The 21,676-nt window shown below is 38.9% G+C and overlaps 2 protein-coding genes across 3 annotated transcripts in view; one reads left to right on the top strand and one right to left on the bottom strand.

The window, feature by feature from the left end:
* Window positions 1-15,166, top strand: part of FILIP1L (filamin A interacting protein 1 like) — a 282,964-nt gene extending 267,798 nt beyond the window's left edge. Inside the window, exon 5 of one of the 2 annotated variants that reach the window (XM_010368832.2) lies at window positions 12,019-15,166. In XM_010368832.2, coding sequence (XP_010367134.2) covers window positions 12,019-14,815 — 2,797 coding nt within the window. In that variant the 3' untranslated portion in view covers window positions 14,816-15,166. The remainder of the gene's footprint in view (window positions 1-12,018) is intronic. The other variant, XM_010368833.2, reaches the window with a different exon arrangement.
* Window positions 1-21,676, bottom strand: part of CMSS1 (cms1 ribosomal small subunit homolog) — a 458,560-nt gene that overhangs the window by 337,730 nt on the left and 99,154 nt on the right. The window lies entirely within an intron of this gene.

Here is a 21,676-nt window from a genome sequence, read left to right as displayed (position 1 = left end):
TCATTCTCTTCCAGGAAGGGAGAAGAGCTGTGGAGTAGATCTGTGAGCAAAAGAGAAATGGAAGACAGTGGCTGATCCCAAATACATTTGAGTAGCAGATAATTAAGAAGAGTTATACAGGCCAGAGACAATGAATGAATACAAAGAATCTTAAGTCTACCCAAAAATGATGCCCTAAAATAGTGACTTCTCAACCAGACTCAATTTCTCTGCAATATCTGGAGACATTCAGTAGTTGTCACAACTGAGTTGGAGATACTGTGTTACTCCTGGCATTTGGTAGGTAGAGACCAGGGATGCTGCTAAACATCCTACAGTGCACAGGACAGCCCCCACAACAAAGAATTAACCAAAATGTCAACAATGCTAAGGCTGAGAAACTCTGACTTAAAATGACAATCATTATAACTAACCATGTGCATAGCTGAAAAGATCCATGAAAAGCCTTAAAATAGATCGCAATAAACATTATGTAGTCATATCTTTCATTCCAATGTGATTTGTGCTATTTTTCCCCCAGCTGACCCCAACTTTAGGCCAGCACATTGTGACCGATGTGCTCATCTGTGTTGTCTCACTGTCCTACTTTCTTTTCCAATATGGCAAGCAAGTAGCACTTTTATTTTTAAAAAATTTTATTTGATTTTTTAAATGAAAATTAGAACTATATTTAGGGCCTTCAACATGATGTTTTTATATCTAGACATCATGGAATGGCTAAATCAAGCTAATTAACGTATTTGTTACCTTACATACTTATCATTTTTTTGTGGTGAGAACATCTAAAACCTACTCTTTTAGTACTCACCATCCTACTCCTAATGAGAACTGACATGTATTGTGCCAGGCAGTATGATAAGGACTTTTTGTATGGATTGTTTTTTATTAATCCTCAGAACAACCCTATTGTGAGGGAGGCTCTAATATTATCCCCATTCTACAGATGAAGAAAATGAGACTTGTAGGGAGGTTAAATTGCTTGCTCAAGTCACACTAGATAGAAGTTGGAAAGCCAGGATTCAACTGCAAAAACTGAACTCCAGAGTCTGAATTTCTTGCTCTGTACTGCCCTGCCCTGCCTCCCATAGTTTTCTACTGTCTCACTCCTATTGGTGCTTCGGTGCTGGAGAGTGTACATGCTGTCAGTCATTCCACCTGCCCTTTGCCACCTGTACTGTTTACTGAAATCTCTTGCTGGGGTAATAGGGAACAGGCAGTAGGGAAGACATCAGTCCTGCCTTAAAGAAGGCTACCTTGGGCAAACAGACGAGATACAGAAGAATGCAGATCACAGAGTACAAAATCAACTGCAGAGAGAGAGAAGAAGGAATGGAGACAATGAGACACAATGAAAGTGTTAGGAACCTGAGGACAAGCCCAGGAGCACCATCATCACGTTGCATGTAAAGGCAGCTCTGCATGCCATGAACCAGGAGGCACTTTCAGGAATACACATACATCTGTGATAATACAAGGCATCACACGCTGAGTGGCTTTTTGAATACTTCTCCCTAGAGGGACAGGGCAGCCAGGGGAAGGCATCATGGCTGTGGAAGGCCCAGGTAGGCTTTGGAGGATTAAGGGACATCTACTTGAAACTGTTAGTCTGACAAAGACCTAAAGTCTCAGTCTGTTGGAAGACAGGCAGATTTTTTTGGGAGGGTGGGGGTGTATTAGCAATCAAAATGGAAAGTATGGAAAACAGGAAACTTTGATTTAAGGAAGCTTTTCTAAATACTCAAGAACCCCAATTCAGAGTGGTCGTGGGAGCGGGCGGAGCGGGGGAACAAAAAGAAAAGTGAGAAAAATGAGTCGGCTCTCTAGCACAGCAGTGTATTCACAGTAATTAACTTTTTAAAAGTTCCTTCTTGATAGATGTCATCTGAGTAAATGGCATAAAGAAAAATTCATTTGAGTAGGTATTTTTTTTTTTGAGACGGAGTCTCGCTCTGTCACCCAGGCTGGAGTGCAGTGGCCGGATCTCAGCTCACTGCAAGCTCCACCTCCCGGGTTTACGCCATTCTTCTGCCTCAGCCTCCCGAGTAGCTGGGACTACAGGCGCCCGCCACCTCGCCCGGCTAGTTTTTTGTGTTTTTTAGTAGAGACGGGGTTTCACCGTGTTAGCCAGGATAGTCTCGATCTCCTGACCTCGTGATCCGCCCGTCTTGGCCTCCCAAAGTGCTGGGATTACAGGCTTGAGCCACCGCGCCCGGCCGAGTAGGTATTTTTAATAAGAAAAATTAAAAGTGATAGGAGAGGCACAATATTCATGGTATTAAATGAACATCCATTGTCCAAAGGCTCTTACTAGAAAGCTCCCTAACAATACAGTATTGCAGAAGTGAAAACACATTATTTAGATGATAATTATCCTGGTACAGATTTACATGTGCTGTACTTGTTGTCACTCCCCTGTCAGTTCCAATTTCTTCTTCCAGGCCTAGCCTGAGCACCTTTTCAAGTCTCTACCTGGCCCTTTCATAGGGGCATGGACAGTGTCTTTTCTAGCCCAGATTCATGGGCACCTCCTTTGTTCTCAAGATGAAAATATTCTTCTTTTAGCTGCCTAACTACCCAAGCTCTGTGCCTGTGGACTCTCAGACTGGCCTTTTATTGGTTCTGGAACCTCACCTTTCAGAGACCCTTTTTCTCAGTTACTTTGCTCCCTTTTCTGCTCTTAAAAGAGTGAGATTTGCCCCAATTCCAGTCCTTGTGCTCAATTTGAGGATTTCAGTAACTCTTTTTAGAATCCTGCTTCTCTGCTAAAAGCTCCCAAGCTCCTTATAATTAATGGGTCATCTGACTATTTGCATCTTATTTCACTTCTCCTGACCTCTGGGGAGCCTAGTAAGATTAATAGTTCAGGTGATGAAGTGTCCCATTTTTACCGTATATTCCTCTGACACCAAGCTAAAGCTTCCTCTGTAACTTCATGCCCTAATTCTTCTTTCACAATGAAGGAAAATAGTATTAACCCAAATTGCTGGGTCTGGACCCATTTATGGTGTCTCTAAAGGATGTCAATGATGATGACAGGATTTTCAGTAACAAGGACATAAAGCAGACACAGATGTACACTCATATTCAACTAGCAGATGCCAAAAAAAGTGTTACTGTTCTACTGATCTTGCTGACCAAGTCAAATGAATTGTACATTACATTATGGCTATGGTATGCTGTAGCTGTAATTTTTAGAAAACCTTTGACTTGTGAGAGAAATAAAAGGAAGCAGCATACACAGAATAAAAAAGACCGGTCATAGCTATTTTTATGAGTGCTCCTAAAATTTAGACTAAACAGTGAAAAGTCCCATTGAAAAAGCAGGGAGGAAAGCAAGGAAACATAAATTATAGGCCTAATTACCAAAATCTATCTCAAATAAAGAAGCTTTCCAATAAATTCTATGTAATTACTCTACAAACTGCTAGAAATCCATGGTTATTTGACCATGAACACAGCTGCTATCAATGCAACACAATAAAAATTATGTATTAGACAAGAATTGCTAAAAGATAAAATGGGATATAATCATAACCAGGCTATCAAAGTCTAGCTGTGAGAGCAGATATAAAAATAAATAAAGGAGTGTGATGTATGCAGTTTTCTGTTTAGTAATCAACATATTAAATCAGGAAGAAAAAGTAATGTATTCAACTAGCTCTGGAATAATGAGAACAAATACAGGAATTTAAGCCCATCAAAATGAAGTTACATACTTAGGACTAGGGTGACTGTTACACTGTTTCAAACATCTTAAGACCAAACCAGCTTTGGTTGTTACTGGGAGAATAGTGTAAGTTATAATCAGATTGATCTGTGCAAGAATACAGGCAAGTTTGGGGGAAAAAAGAACTGACAATAAGTACAGTGCCTAGAACATAGTAGCCCTCACTGTTATTTGTCTCATCAAGGTCTGAAATGAATTAAATGTCAGCTGACCTGCATAGCACTATGGATGGAACCATTTATAAAAACCAGGCAACTTAGTGGTTTCCATACCCTTATTTCAAATTGGGGTTTCAAACAAAACACAATGTCTTAATGAAAATGGTTTTGTCATTTAGGACTTTTCTATGGACTGGGAGACAGAAAATTTGAAGGCAGAGAATCTCCCATCTATGTTTGACAGTTAGCAAATGACTGGCTTTATTAATGATGGAAACATCAAAGCAGTGACTAAGCCAGTGAATTTGGGGACTTCATCAGGATGAAGCAAAAGGCTGACCAGCCTGAAGAAGCACATGGTGACAGCCCAAACCAGATGCTTTTCCAGAGAAAGACAAATTTGGCACTTATGTTTCAACTGTCTATCCTCTGGAGTAATGGCTCTTAAAGTGTGGCCCCCTATGAGAGTGAAGAAGATATCTTCACAACAACACAACCTTTTTCTCTCTCATTCTGTCAGAAGTGTATATGGAGTTTTCCAGAGGCTCCATGACATGTGATGATATTTCTCTGACAGTTAATGGAATGTGTGAAACAGATCTGAGGATACAGCTGTCTTCAATTAAGCCAGACATTAGTTGCAAAAAATGTAAAACAATGCAACTCTTCTCACTAAATAATTTTGTTTGTGAAAGTATTTTTTCATAAAAATATGTTATTTAAATTAACAGATGATGGATTTATTATTTTTAACAAATGATTTTTTTTTTTAATTTTATTTTTGAGACAGAGTCTCGCTCTGTCACCCAGGCTGGAGTGCAGTGGTGTGATCTCAGCTCACTGCAACCTCTGCCTCCTGGGTTCAAGTGATTCTCCTGCCTCAGCCTCCCAAGTAGCTAGGACTACAGGTGCGTGCCACCACGCCTGGCTAATTTTTTGTATTTTTAGTAGACACGGGGTTTCACCATGTTAGTAGCCAGGATGGTCTTGATCTCCTGACCTTGTGATCCACCTGCCTCGGCCTCCCAAAGTGCTGGGACTACAGGTGTGAGCATGAATGAGTATTTTTAAAATCTTAGTTCAAATTTCTAATACAGTAAAGAGATAGATAAAGCCCATACACTCAAAAGCTCTTTAGGGTCCTCAAAATTTTTTGAGTGTAAAGAGGTCATGAGACCTAAAAGGTTGAGAACTACTGCTCTGAAGCCTTTACTGAATTGTGCTGGAACTATCTCCTCATTCTTTCCTAATAGCCTATAAACACTTTGAAAACAAGATCCTGTATCCCCGTTCATCTCAGGATAGCCTTAGTATTAATGATAGTCTTTGTTGTTTGTAAATTAAATGAACAAAAGTCTTGCCATATTCATAATATCAAAAACATTAAATTCAAGATTTACATAGTGAATACAGTGAAAAATTGGTTTCCTTAAAGTGACAGATGAGAAGCTAAGCTGACTCTGAAGTTATTCTCTATTTACAGGCTGATTTCTGGAACTAATAGAAACAATACAGTACCATTAATGGCTTGTGGAATTGGTTTTATTGCTTGATGATCACCCTAAGTTTATTTCTATGGACCAAGCATCTGAAAAACTGCAAAACGATCTGCGAAAACAGAAACATAATTGATGTTTTAGGGTGGTCAGATTATAGATATTTCTTTTCCACTGTCACTGCTGTTGATATAATGTTGCTTATGTAATAAACAAACATATTTGTCCAGTAGATCTCCGGACTCTGAGGAAAACATAAAATAGTCACTCCTTTGTTAGCAGAGTTGATACAGCCAAAGGAGACTGATGGGCTAGGATGTGAACATCCTAGTTTACCACCTAACCCTGTTCTCCTCAAACAAGCAAGCACATACAGTTCTAATGCAGGGATCTGAAGAAAGGAGAAAAGGACCTGTTCCAACAGTCTTGATTCTTTCTAGAGGCTCTGTAGCTATGAAATAGAGAAAATAATGTTCTTGGAGAACACTGATGGGAAACCCACTCATACCTCATTTTCTTAAATGCCTAAAAACATGTACATGGTAAATATTAGAGCATTCTCTTTAAAAATGAATAAAACTACTTAGGACAGTGCTACAGTATTATTCACAAAAGGGAGTATTTGTTCATTCTTTAATTTATTCAAAAGACATTCATGTGGCTCCCTCTACATGTAAGGGCTTTGTGATAGACACTGTAGGACACACAAATGAATCTGACACTGATACTCATCCTGTTCTCAAGAAGTCTGTATTTTAGTAGGGTTGACTGTAATGTACAAAAATAACATAAAATCAAAAATGGTAAGAATTATAATATAAATTATTATGGGTATGGTGTTATAGCATTTAGACATACCATGTGTTTCATATGTGTATTATATGCTGCATTATTACTGACAGTGTCTCACAGAGGAGATAAAATATAGGTGCACATCTGTGCTGACATATGTGTCTGCAAATAAAAACTGAAAAAACCCTCTGAGTGTATCATTTGTAACGAAGAACCAGAATTATGGTTAGTACCAAAGAATACTGAAGATGACAGATGTGATGTTTCTGAAAAAACAAGGAACTGGTATTGCACATAATAATAGTGATAAACCACAGTAAGTTATAACAATTCTGAGCCATAATAGAAACTAACGAAAAGCTGTAATAAGATACTGCTTTAAGCCAGTTTGGATTTAATTACCTCACTTTTGCGTCCATAAAACCAGCTTCCAAAACCCGTTTTTATTGGCAAGGATTCAATGAATGTTCCTATAATGCTGTGGTGTCAGTACTAGAACATGAATATGAGTACTCCAAGACAGTAGTCTTTTAAACTGGGGTACATGTACCCTTAAAGACTTCCTATGGGTACAGGCATGGAGAGATTTAAGGGATCAACGTCTATGTCCACCATTCATACATATCCTCTTTGTGTTCTATGAGTTCTCCTTTTCCAACAACACTTTCAAAACAAACTTCTTAGCAAACTCTTATCAAGTGGCTCTTCCTGGGTTGGAAACCCCTCTGGGGCATCAGACAAAGGGATGACTATAGAAAGCCTTAATCCTGACAGTCCTATGAGAAAAGAGCAGAGCAGAGCAGCAAGAGCAGCAGCAGCAACAGGTTCAGAACCAAACCATGGATGGAGCAGTGCCTTGTTTCTTCATCTGGGGACAATGCAGGGCAAGTCCTCATGCCTTATCTTCTAGAAATGAGATGGGTACCAGAGGGATGTGTATTTACACATTTCATTAGGTTGAAAAATGAAGTCAGACTTTTCCTGAATGACTGGTTTGGCTGTCCAATTTGTTAATGAGGACTTTCAGATTAGATGACAAATGTTAAAATATATCCTTTTACAACTATTTAAACATTGAATGAAAAAATCTAGATGCCAGTTAAAAAATGTGAAAAGGAGTACTTAGTTTTTCAACATTCTTTTAGCGGATACAAGAACAAACATTTAAAAACCCCTGCTCTGAGAGATACACTTTTTAAAAAGAATACAAACGCAATGATAAGATTTTTTAAGCTGATAGTTCTCCATTCAGAGTGTTCTTGATAAAAATCCTTGTGTGTGGACCAGCCCTATGCAATGGTTTGTGTTCTTTACAATGTAATGTGGGGAAATAGCACAGTAGCACAGGCTTGCTCCTTCTTGACCTTTCTGAGCCTCAATTTTCATAGCTATAAAATGGAGATAATCCCAAACCCTGTAAATTTATCATGAGAATTAGAACCGACAGATGTACAGACTCAGCTCAGTGCTTGGCAACACATCACTGGCACTAAGTAAAGAATGGCAGCTATTATATAGTCTCCTATATTTTAGTCTTTGTGCTTGTGAGAAAAAACACAAATTGAAGCTAAAATCATTTAGTGCTCTTTTTGCATGAAAATGTAGCTACTGATCCACCAACTTTGGTATGCATTTCGAGTCATTTTGTTCCCCAGAAATATGAGGAATAGATTTTAGTTAATTTAGTCATATTCTCTCACCTGATATCTTCTTTGAAAAAAATGGGTGGTCATGTAGGTCAGGAATACAGCCTGTGGTACTGCAGATTGGGTATAAATCAATAACGAACAACAATTGGCAGAATTAATATTCAAACAGTACCCCATTTCCAGGAAACATCTGGCATGTAAATGGTAAAGCCTTGTTATCCACAGTCAGTCTGAGGGCCAGCAGACTTGGCATCATCTGAGAGTTTGTTATAATGCAAATTGTGAGGCCCACCCCAGACCTACTGAATTGGAGTCTGCAGTTTAACAAGATTCCTATGTGATTCAAATGCACTTTACACTGTGAGAAGCACTGGTAAAGAATAGGCCACTAGCAGGGAAGATAAAATCACCAAGTGTACATGTAATTTAGGTGGGAGCTCTCTGTTGCACCTGTTTAATTAAAGCTGAGTAAGGCAAAATGATGGAGTCTAACTTCTACTGACAGACTGACATACACACATGCCACAAACATACATATGCATAGATCAGTAGTTCTCAATTGGAGGTGACTGCCCCCTAGGAGACATCTGGCAATGTCTGGAAACATTCTTAATTCACAACAAAGGGATGCTGCTAAACATCCGGTAGTGCACAAGAAGACTTCCACAATGAAAAAATTATCTGGCCCCAAATATCAATAATGCTGAAGATGGAGAAACCCTGGCACAGGTTATTCCTGCATAAAGGCACCTAAACTGTAACTATTAATGGAAAAAGGAGTCATAATTTGACTATACAGCTTTTAGGGAATGAATTTTAGATCTGCAGAGTTCTGCACCTCAAGATCTATGCTACTTTGAAGATTATAAAAACCGTGGTTAAAAGCAATCAAAATCATTTATCTGCTTTGGCTAGCAAACCCAGAGTTCATGATAACCTGCATTAACATATAATGCAAGTATCAATGCTAAATCCTGTTAATATGCTAAGAAAAATTAATGCAGACAGAAAATTAAGTGACTGTGTTGTCTAAAGTCCATTCCTACTCAAAGGAGGAAGCAGGCTTAGGAGGCTCAACTCCACACCCTCCTCACCCTATACTTTCTTCAAGACCAAAAACTAGCCTCAAACTTCAACCTTCAAATGCTCCTGGATATAAGGCAAGAAATAATGATTTAGGGTGGCCCATTCATCACTATCAGAAGTGCTAATTCCTTCAAACTCAGTAACCAGCTCTCTTTCCCTCTCTCACACACATGTACACGACCACACAACGTGTAATAGCATTACACGCATCCAACTGGGTCTGAAACGAGTCCATCAGGGCCTCCTGCTCTCAGTTCTCACTGGATCCTTGTCCTGTGCTCCCAGATTGATGGCTATGGGTACAGTTTTTTCTGCATATAAATTCCTGTTTACCTCCCCGACAGGCTTTACCAGACTAGACAGCTGACTGTCCTATGGTGCGCTCATGAGAATGGCCCAAGGAAATAGCAGGTTATTGGAAAACAAGTAGTAAGGAAATGCTTAGAGAAAATGCATTCAAATAATCAGAGCTTGGGGAACAGACAGGGGTGCCAACCAAATTACAAAAACCATGAAAAAGATGCTTATGTTTGCATCATGCTGAAAAATATGCATCATGCCCCAGGCTGCAAAATATGCATCATGTCTGCTCCAAAAACACTGAACAAAATGGAAGCAACTGAATTTTTTTCTAAACCTTTTTTGCAGGTTACTGCACTGCACTCACTAATCACCATTCCCTTTTAATACTCTTTTAATTATACTGTGAAACAGTCTTCCCTCCCTCATATCCTAAGAAAACATACCCCCTTCTCATGAAACTGAAAATAACACATGCTACAATTTAATAAACTGAAAATACTTAAAAGTTTTTGTGAAACTGTTCTCTAATAAAATTGCAAGAACTGTGGTGTAGAGAGGGGAAAAATATTTCACTGTAATTATGCTCAAGGCATCGTCAAAACCATTAAATCGAATGAATTCTAATGCTAAGGCAGGAGGAAGAAGCACTTTGCCAAAGTTCTTTTTAACTATTTCACCACCAAAGCAGTTTACCCGTGGACGCTGCCACTGGGTTGAGAAGTCCCATGGCCATTCGAGAAGCTGCCATGCTTATCTTTCCAGGCTCTCACGTGTCTCAAATAGGGATGGGGCATGGCCAGAAACCATGGGCAAGCCTTTTGCCAAGACCTTGGATGAGATCATCATCAACCACACCCCAGCATCCTGCCTAGCATCTTCTGGATTTTACAAGCCACAGCCCTTGGGTCAGCCTCCTATTAAGTCCTCAAAACAGAAAAAACTAAAAGTGGATTCCCACAAAAAAGATGGAGAATTCTTATATGATTATTTTAAACATGTTCCTCCTGTGTAATGTAATTACAGAAAATTACAGAAAATAGCAGATTAGAATCTCAAAAAGAAGGACTCAATTTCCAAGAAGACGACCCTAAATTACTTTCCTTTTAAAATGTTCTCTCAGCCAGCACAGTGGCTCACACCTGTAATCCCAGCACTTTGGGAGGCCGAGGCAGGCGCATCACGAGATCAGGAGATCGAGACCATCCTGGCCAACATGGTGAAACCCTGTCTCTACTAAAAATACAAAAATTAGCTGGGCGTGGTGGCACATGTCTACAATCCCAGCTACTAGGGAGGCTGAGACAGGAGAATCGCTTGAACCAGGCAGTCAGAGGTTGCAGTGGGCCGAGATCGCCCCACTGCACTCCAGCCTGGCGACAGAGTGAGACTCCATTTCAAAAAATAAATTAAATTAAAATAAAATAAAATAAATAATAAGTTCTCTCAAATCCTTACACAACTTTCAAAAAGTAAGTTCTATGATAAGGATGATAGACATGCATTTGATAATTAACTCATCCCTAAGAGAAAAGATACATTAAAGTATTATGAATTCTCTATACCTATCAGAATGTAAATATTCATAACTTCATCCATGACAAGTCCTTTAGTTCAATTCCTCAGGGATTCCATTCTATTTTAGCTTCTGTTTAACTGCAAAGCTATAATTACATCCTCTATAATCAGCCCATTCACAGTGTAACTGAGAGTGCCACAAATTTAAAGCTTTGACCTCACCACTGAGGTGGAAGAGACAGTTTATACTACATGTAAAATACCCTCCTGTTATGCAGACAAATTTAAAACAGAAAAGAAGAAAACAGCATGTCACAGTAGTCATCATTTAAGAGGGAATTATTATGTTCCTGATAACAGAGTTTCTCTTCCATCATGCTTAGCATCAGACTCTCTTCAATAAGCACTTTCCTACCAAACCCCACGCTCTTCTCAAATGTTATAAAAACACCAAACCCGAACAGATGCCTCTCAATTTTCCTCATTTAACTGTCGTCCACTATGAGGATAAGGTATATGTGAAGTGGTTCTCAGAATAATGTTGTGCTAGTGCAAACCAAGTTTTAACTGGCACAGATGTCTATCAGTGAAGTGCATAACTTCTAAGCAATGTGAATACAATTTTTCTTAACTAAGAATGAAGGAGTTGAACGTCAAACATTAATGCACCACATACTTTGGTTCAAGCAAACTATTTGATAAATATAATAACCCTATTAATAAAAAAAAGAACAGCAGCAAGAACTAATACCAAATGCTTGCCATGTGCCAGGACAATGAGAATCTTAGATGAATTACCTCATTTAATATTCATAAAAAGCCCCTGAAGTAAATATAATTATTGCCCCCATTTTTCATATGAGGAAATTGAGGCTCAGAGGTGTTAAATAACTGCCCAGATCAATTAGTTGGTAAGATTAGGGTCAGTCTTGCAGCCAGGTCTAACTGCATCATCTCAAGCTTGTGCCTATTTTCATAGTCTTCAGGCCAGACTGCCTAATAATTATATGTTACCCAAGCAATTTAAACTAAATATTCTTGCCCTTACTCTTTTACTAAGGCTCCTGGTGAAATGCAGCTGTTACCGATCAATGGTAGTCAAATAAAAAAGCAAGATAACTGTTTATCAAGATTTTCCTCTGTCATCAAATTCAGGAACTCTTTTGCATATTGTATATGAACTGACACAGTTCATACAATTACATAATTTCTAAATTACATATATATTTAATTACAGTCGATGAGTTACTAAAATATAAATCACAAAATAAAATGCACTTTACATTTTTCAGATTAAAGAAGCTAATTGATCAAGAAATCAAGTCTCAGGAGGAGAAGGAGCAAGAAAAGGAGAAAAGGGTCACCACCCTGAAAGAGGAGCTGACCAAGCTGAAGTCTTTTGCTTTGATGGTGGTGGATGAACAACAAAGGCTGACAGCACAGCTCACCCTTCAAAGACAGAAAATCCAAGAGCTGACCACAAATGCAAAGGAAACACATACCAAACTAGCCCTTGCTGAAGCCAGAGTTCAGGAGGAAGAGCAGAAGGCAACCAGACTAGAGAAGGAACTGCAAACGCAGACCACAAAGTTTCACCAGGACCAACACACAATTATGGCGAAGCTCACCAATGAGGACAGTCAAAATCGCCAGCTTCAACAAAAGCTGGCAGCACTCAGCCGGCAGATAGATGAGTTAGAAGAGACAAACAGGTCTTTACGAAAAGCAGAAGAGGAGCTGCAAGATATAAAAGAAAAAATCAGTAAGGGAGAATATGGAAACGCTGGTATCACGGCTGAAGTGGAAGAGCTCAGGAAACGTGTGCTAGATATGGAAGGGAAAGATGAAGAGCTCATAAAAATGGAGGAGCAGTGCAGAGATCTCAATAAGAGGCTTGAAAAGGAGACGTTACAGAGTAAAGACTTTAAACTAGAGGTTGAAAAACTCAGTAAAAGAATTATGGGTCTGGAAAAGTTAGAAGACGCTTTCAACAAAAGCAAACAAGAATGCTACTCTCTGACATGCAATTTAGAAAAAGAAAGGATGACCACAAAGCAGTTGTCTCAAGAACTGGAGAGTTTAAAAGTAAGGATTAAAGAGCTAGAAGCCATTGAAAGTCGGCTAGAGAAGACAGAATTCACTCTAAAAGAGGATTTAACTAAACTGAAAACATTAACTGTGATGTTTGTAGATGAACGCAAAACAATGAGTGAAAAATTAAAGAAAACTGAAGATAAATTACAAGCTGCTTCTTCTCAGCTTCAAGTGGAGCAAAATAAAGTAACAACAGTTACTGAGAAGTTAATTGAGGAAACTAAAAGGGCGCTCAAGTCCAAAACCGATGTAGAAGAAAAGATGTACAGCGTAACCAAGGAGAGAGATGATTTAAAAAACAAATTGAAAGCGGAAGAAGAGAAAGGAAATGATCTCCTGTCAAGAGTTAATATGTTGAAAAATAGGCTTCAATCACTGGAAGCCATTGGGCAAGATTTCCCAAAAAACAAATTAAATCAAGACTCTGGGAAATCCACAACAGCATTACACCAAGAAAACAATAAGATTAAGGAGCTCTCTCAAGAAGTGGAAAGACTGAAACTGAAGCTAAAGGACATGAAAGCCATTGAGGACGACCTCATGAAAACAGAAGATGAATATGAGACTCTAGAACGAAAGTATGCTAATGAAAGAGACAAAGCTCAATTTTTATCTAAAGAGCTGGAACATGTTAAAATGGAACTTGCTAAGTACAAATTAGCAGAAAAGACAGAGACCAGCCATGAACAATGGCTTTTCAAAAGGCTTCAAGAAGAAGAAGCTAAGTCAGGGCACCTCTCAAGAGAAGTGGATGCATTAAAAGAGAAAATTCATGAATACATGGCAACTGAAGACCTAATATGTCACCTCCAGGGAGATCACTCAGTCCTGCAAAAAAAACTAAATCAACAAGAAAACAGGAACAGAGATTTAGGAAGAGAGATTGAAAACCTCACTAAGGAGTTAGAGAGGTACCGGCATTTCAGTAAGAGCCTCAGGCCTAGTCTCAATGGAAGAAGAATTTCCGATCCTCAAGTATTTTCTAAAGAAGTTCAGACAGAATCAGTAGACAATGAACCACCTGATTACAAGAGCCTCATTCCTCTGGAACGTGCAGTCATCAATGGTCAGTTATATGAGGAGAGTGAGGATCAAGACGAGGACCCTAATGATGAGGGATCTGTGCTGTCCTTCAAATGCAGCCAGTCTACTCCATGTCCTGTTAACAGAAAGCTATGGATTCCCTGGATGAAATCCAAGGAGGGCCATCCTCAGAATGGAAAAATACAAACTAAACCCAATTCCAACTTTGTACAACCTGGAGATCTAGTCCTAAGCCACACACCTGGGCAGCCACTTCATATAAAGGTTACTCCAGACCATGTACAAAACACAGCCACTCTTGAAATCACAAGCCCGACTACAGAGAGTACTCACTCTTACACGAGTACTGCAGTGATACCGAACTGTGGCACGCCAAAGCAAAGGATAACCATCCTCCAAAACGCCTCCATAACACCAGTAAAATCCAAAACCTCTACCGAAGACCTCATGAATTTAGAACAAGGCATGTCTCCAATTACCATGGCAACTTTTGCTAGAGCACAGACCCCAGAGTCTTGTGGTTCTCTAACTCCAGAAAGGACAATGTCCCCTATTCAGGTTTTGGCTGTGACTGGTTCAGCTACCTCTCCTGAGCAGGGACGCTCTCCAGAACCAATAGAAATCAGTGCCAAGCATGCGATATTCAGAGTCTCCCCGGACCGGCAGTCATCATGGCAGTTTCAGCGTTCAAACAGTAATAGTTCAAGTGTGATAACTACTGAGGATAATAAAATCCACATTCACTTAGGAAGTCCTTACATGCAAGCTGTAGCCAGCCCTGTGAGACCTGCCAGCCCTTCAGCACCACTGCAGGATAACCGAACTCAAGGCTTAATTAACGGGGCACTAAACAAAACAACCAATAAAGTCACCAGCAGTATTACTATCACACCAACAGCCACACCTCTTCCTCGACAATCACAAATTACAGTAAGTAATATATATAACTGACCACGCTCACCCTCATCCAGTCCATACTGATATTTTTGCAAGGAACTTAATCCTTTTTTAATCATCCCTCCATATTCCCCAAGACTGACTGAACTCGTACTTTGGGAAGGTTTATGCATGAACTATACAAGAGTACCTGAAACTAACTGTTGCCTGCATAGTCATATGGAGTGTGCACTTACTGTATATCTTTTCATTTACAAACTTGTATGGAAAATATTTAGTCAGCACTTGTATAAATACATCTTTATGTATTTCATTTTCCATAACTCACTTTAATTTGACTGCAACTTGTCTTGGCGAAATACTTTAACATTATAAAACAGTAAATAATTTGTTATATTTACCATTGCTTGCTGAATTTTCTTTTGGTCATTCTATGTTATATTTCTGCATGTACAATAGAATTTTGTCTTTTGCTTATAGTCTCTATTAATTCTTCCTTAAAAACAAACAGGACCTATGTCCCATTTACGGTCAACTTCTAATCACATATTAGAGGAGGGGAAAGTGGTTCAAATAAATAAAAATTACATCTCTGATTTCAAAGTGAACTATAAGATCTTTCAGAAGCAAACATAACTTCATGCTTGGGATGTATCTCAGTATCTCTAGAGCCCAGCACAGTGCTTAGACTACATTAGGAACTTAAATGTTTATGATAATAATGAAATAAAATACTACTGAATAATTTTGGTTTTCATGAGCACATATAAGCAGATGGTAAAATTTAAAAGCTCTGACATGTGATAGCAAGCCAGAGAAAGTACATTTGGAAATATAATTAACCTTGACAATCAAGAGTCGACTATATTTCTACCAGAGATCAAAATTCCCACAGAACATATATGTCTGCAATCAAATCTGGAACCAGCCACTGTGACATAAACTCCTGAACACTCTGCTTCAAAGCAAAAGAAAAAAAAGAAAATGTCATTCTTGTTTCTTACCTATGTGGTTCCCAAAATAGTCTGAATTACTTAATGTAGGTGCTACCTACCCTGCTCATAAGGGGCCTGCATTCAGAAGCTTATAGGTTTTTTTTTTTTTTTTTTTTAACTCTTACAGTTTTTTTTTAAACAAGCCAATAAAAGCCAAAGATAGTTATGACATAAGTTATAGAAAAGGCATATTTAAAAAAAAATACAGTATATTAGTTGAAAGAAGTAATATAGTGTGAATTTCTTCTGTGATTATTATGCCATTTACAATATAGTTGAGAAAAACTCAGCCAAATCATCCTAGAAATTCTGATATCTGCTCCACGAGACTCCCTGTGGATAATCTATACTTCTGAGCAGAGAACAACAGCTTTCAGGGAACATTTTAACTTACAAGTATGGTCCCCAAGTCACATTCCAAAAAGACGATTTCAGACCAAGTAGCTTATTGCCATTTCCCTTTTTCTAACCTCACAACTGTTAATTTAGTGTGGTTAATTTTATTGCCAGTTATTGATTTTAAATACAATTCATTTAGACATCTAGGCAAACTGTGAAGATCTTTAAGAGTAGAAGAAAGCTTTCACAATCATCCTCCTTTCCCCTGCAAAATCAATTTCGTGATAGTAAAGCGAGGATTTGTTGACAGAAACACTTCCATGGTGACGAACTGCAACACCAACGCTATGGGCTTGCATCATCATTAAATAAATTTGGATGAAAGTTGAGGCTGCTGATGAATGAGAAAGCTTCTGTTTAAACATACTTATCTTAGGAATCAGCAGTGACCCAACTATATTACAAAATACATGATGGTCTAAATGTTTAGTAAAACTATTTTTAAGTCACCTTGGGCCAGAACTCTAGAAGGAATGGCCAACTTAATTTTAGCTCTTTCAAAACAGACAATGATAATGCCGCTGCTTCATGAGATCTTTTTCTAGTTACTGAGAGCGGGTACATGTAATATTTTGGAAGGCATCAATCAACTAGTCATAAAATTATGAACAATGGAAATCAAAAAGAATTTAAGAACAAAGTCTTCCCAACTTTGCCACATAATGGCATAAACAAAACACATGCTTGGGTGGCACTGGGGGAAACAGATAAAGAGGCAGAGATAACCAGCCAAGGGATTCCCATCACCCCAGGTTCCTCTTGGCTGCCCCAAGTGCTGGTGGGGGATGAGAGGAGGAAAGAAATCCATTCTTGGCACACTTGTAACTAATAGAGTTTGGGAGCCAAATTTGGGCTCTTCATCGGCCCACCCATTTTGAAAGGGTTCAATTTCTTATGTGAGCCACAGCAATTCTCTATAATAAAGTTAACACCGTAAGTCCTGTGTTCTATTATTATAATGCACAAATTCTCATTTAATCATTTGTTCCAGATTTTAACTACATAGAGGCTTCCTAAGTAGTTAATCTAACATAACTGGAAATTCACCAAACCTTCAAGGAACACCTCTTTTTTAGAAGTACCTCTACTGGGAGGATTCCTTTAGTATAATAATTTGTATCAGCATCAAAATAAATTTTAGAAGACAGATTAATAATGTGTACATTATTACAAGTGTTACTAATTAAAGATCATCATAACGGCAGCATAATTTCTGCAAAACATCTTTTTTTTCTATAGAATTACACCTAAAATGACACACGGTAGATATCTGGCCTTTAATTTTAAAAAGATTTCTTATATTTTTTTGTGTGCATGTGAGAGGGGAGACAGAGAGCGAGAGAGAGAGCGAGAGAGAGAGAAGAGATTGGAAGATTACAGAACTTCCTTTTTCATTAACATATAATCATAGAACTCCCCCAAAAACCAGGAAGGAAAGAGGAAGTGACACTGGAAAATCTTCAGAAATCTTCATATGAAATATGTGGGGGTGGAGGGTTGTATTCTTTGGTCCATGAGCGCTCACAGAAGACAGACTGTTTTTTCGTCTCTCTGAAAAACTCATACCAAGCTTTCATTAGTCTAAGTCCTGGCTTCAGAACCAAGTTTCATTTTACTCACATTCCCACTAACTCTTTAACTCTTTAAATGGTAGAATCCTATCACAGATTTGAATGATTTTATCATGTTTTTTCTATTTAAAAGCAATGGCAAAAGTTTTCCCAAGAGGATGCCACTGCTCTCTAGGGGCACTGACAAAAATAAAATTGTCATTCTTACTAGAAGGACATTGTGCATTACTACACTTGAATCTTTACACATAAGAAAGAATCGCAATACTTGTTCAATCAAGATCATGATAAAATTACATACTCTTTGTAAGGTCTCTACAACTATATTTTACAATGCTAAGACATTAGGCTTGGGGTCTTCATGACATCCATTTTTATTAGTCCATTTTTATACTGCTACAAAGAATATCTGAGACTGGGTAATTTATCAAGAAGAAAAGTTTTATTGACTCATAGTTCCTCATGGCTGGGGGAGGCCTCGGGAAACTTACAATCATGGCAGGAGGCAAAGCAAAGCCAAGGCACATCTTACCAGGCACAAGAGAGCCAGAGAGTGCACAGAGGAAACTGCCACTTTTAAACCATCAGGTCTCATGTGAATTCCCTTAGTATCACAAGAACAGCATGGGGAACAGCAGGGGAAACCGCCCCACGATCCAATCACCTCCTACCAGTTCCTTCCCTTGACACATGGGGATTACAGTTAGGAGATCTGACTGAGGACACAGAGCCAAACCACATAACCCATAAAGGATAAAATTACGGGATCTGAGAGATGGTCATAGAAGGGATATTTTATCAAAAATGTTTAGAGATTTGTAGTCTAAGGATTCCATGGTCTTTACTGGTTGAAGTAAAACTCCCAATAAAAACGTTTTAGTAGTTTCTTTGATTCTGAATATTTACAAAGTCAGTCTCTTTTAAAATATGTTAGACAAAGGCAGGGAAAGACCTTTAAATTAACCAACACTCTAGCTTTTTCCTATACCCTGGTTTCTGTTATTGTTCAGATTTTTTTTCCTCCAGATAATCATTTTGCTTTGTAATCCCAAGAGGAAAGATAGTCAGGAAAAAATGCATGCCCCAAAACTCTTACAGATCAGCATGTCTCAAAGTAAAATCCAAGATACCTGTATGAGAATCCCTTGATACTAAGTTCCACTCAGAGCTATCAAATCAGAATCTCTGGGGGCGGAGGCCCAGAAAGCTGCATTTTAACAAACTCTTCTGCTGGTTAGTTGTACCCTAAAACTGAACTTCAAATTTTGATCTTTTTCTGGGCTAGCAATATGCTGTAAGATACTGTCTCCCAGTGCTGGGTAGTGGCAGCGAGCTACAGCTCCCAGTCAGCCACACAATCATGGGGGTAAACAACTGATACTGTACAGCAGCAGTTCCCAATTTGGCACAGGGACTGTTTTCATGGAAGATAATTTTTCCATGGCTGGGGGGTTGGGTGGAGGGTTTCAGGATGAAACTGTCCACTCAGATCATTAGGCATTAGCTAGATTCTCACAAGGAGTGCTCAGCCTAGATCCCTCGTATGTGCAGTTCACAATAGGGTTCGTGCTCCTATGAGAATCTAATGCCACTGGTGATCTGACAGGAGGCAGAGGTCAGGCAATAATGCTTGCTTGCCTGCCACTCACCTTCTGCGTGCTGCTCGGCTCCTAACAAGCCATGGACTGCTACCAGTCCGTGGCCCAGGGTTTAGAGGCCCCTGCTCTACAGTGTGCTGTGCTGCTGGACGATTCTGGCCAATCGTAGATGTATGTAAGTGTTCTCTGAGCATGTTTAAGGTGGGCTAGGCTAAGCTATGATATTCAGTAGGTTAGGTGTATTAAACATATTTTCAACTTTTAATATTTTCAACTCACAGTGGGTTTATGTGGTTTTAACCCTATCATAAGTCAAAAAGCATCTGTATTGACAAGCACTGGCAAATGTGTTCTGACCACAGTCCCTCTGTTTAAATTACACCTGTCCTAGAAGTGTGGCTATTCTACCCTCTAGTGGCTGGCATGACAAACAGAAGGCTTATTCTCCATGTTTTCTTTTTATTTAAAAGGAAAGCTCAATAAAAACTCCCATTTTTATTGGGTGGGAAGATTCCCAGTTTTATAACTGTAGCAAAGCATAGATGCCTAAATCTTTGGCTGAGATGCAGCAGGCTGTCTGACACCTACAAGGTCTGTTTCTCTCTCAGATCCCAGGCCCTCAACTTAACTTTGTAGCATTTTTTGGGAAGGGTCCAGAACACACATTAAATAAGGCAGTTAGATGAACCAAAAGAAGGGACTCCATTCAACTTATGGCACAGTGAAGCAAAAACAAGAAAGAGCAAGGAAGACAAGTAATTTGCTAAGGTTCTCAAACCTTAAACCCCACTTAAATTCATTTTACTTAATAAGGCCTTTCCTTTCCAGCAGATGGACCCTTTCCATTCCTCAAGGTACATCAAGAAGGGTAAAGCTTTTGGGCAGTCAATACGTCAGAGCAGGCATCCCCCAAAGGCAACACTGTAGGGTAAGGAATCTTGAGGGAGTCTAGCGAGTTAACTGGCCAACACCTCTAAGTACTTCATAATTTGATAATGAATTAACACCATTTACATGGGAGCACTGACAAATCTGTCAACATTCCATCAGGTACCAGGTTTTACACTTAGAATGCTGCCATAAAAATGTATTCAGGAATAACCTTTGGCATTGCAGTCAGCCATCGCAGGGATCATCACTTGTGACATCATTTAAAATTTCATTGTCAAAACTGTTGATCAAGAGAAATAAAACTTATCTTATTATTTGAGGCAATCTGTTTTGAAAAACTGAAACTAGTTTTCTTATTTTAGTGAGTTATTCTTCCTCCCCATAGCCAAACAGTCCTGGTATGATATTTGAGGGGCTACCTGAGACCATCTTTTTTTTTTTTTTTTGCCTCTGTTTTTATTTATTTATTTCAATAGGTTTTGGGGGAACAAGTGGTGATTGGTTACATGAATAAGCTCTTTAGTTGTGATTTCTGAGATTCCGGTACAACCATCACTTGCACTGTACCCAGCGTGTAGTCTTTTATCCCTCACACCCCTCCCACTCTTTCCCCTGAGTCCCCAAAGTTCACTGTCTCATTCTTATGCCTCTGTGTCCTCATAGCTTAGCTCCCGCTTATAAGTGAGAATATACAATGTTTGGTTTTCCATTCCTGAGTTACTTCACTTAGAACAATGGTCTCCAATTCCATCCAAGTTGCTACGAATGCCATTATTTCATTCCTTTTCATGGCTGAGTAGTATTCCACCGTGTATATATACCACATTTTCTATATCCACTCATTGATTGATGGGCATTTGAGCTTGTTCCATATTTTTGCAATTGCAGATTGTGCTGCCATAAACATGCATGTGCAAATATCTTTTTCATATAATGACTTCTTTTCCTCTGGGTAGATACCCAGGAGTGGGATTGCTGGATCAAATGATAGATCCACTTTTAGTTCTTTAAGGAATCTTCACACTGTTTTCCATACTGGATGTACTACTTTACATTCTCACCAACAGTGTAAAAGTGTTCCCCTTTCACCACGTCCACGCCAATATCTATTATTTTTTAATTTTTTGATTATGACCATTCTTGTAGGAGTAAGGTGGTATTGCGCTGTGGTTTTGATTTGCATTTTCCTGGTAATTAGTGATGTTGAGCATTTTTTAATATGTGTTTGCTATTTGTATATCTTCTTTTGAGAACTGTCTATTCATGTCCTTAGTCCGTTTTTATGATAGGATTGTGCCTCTGTTTTGTTTAGCTCTTTAAAGGCTAGCCATGTTTGGACAACTACAATATACAAATATAAACTCTACAGACCTACAAAGCCTATGCCTCGTCCTCAGCCATTCCTGAGGTTTTCGGATAGGTGGAGGTTAGGTTACTAAAGAACATTCATGCCTGTGGTGG

Source organism: Rhinopithecus roxellana, chromosome 1 (assembly GCF_007565055.1).
Source record: "Rhinopithecus roxellana isolate Shanxi Qingling chromosome 1, ASM756505v1, whole genome shotgun sequence".
In the NCBI taxonomy this organism is placed as follows: Eukaryota; Metazoa; Chordata; class Mammalia; order Primates; family Cercopithecidae; genus Rhinopithecus; species Rhinopithecus roxellana.
The sequence above is the reverse complement of the archived record's forward strand: the minus strand, read 5'-3'. Positions and strand labels throughout refer to the sequence as shown.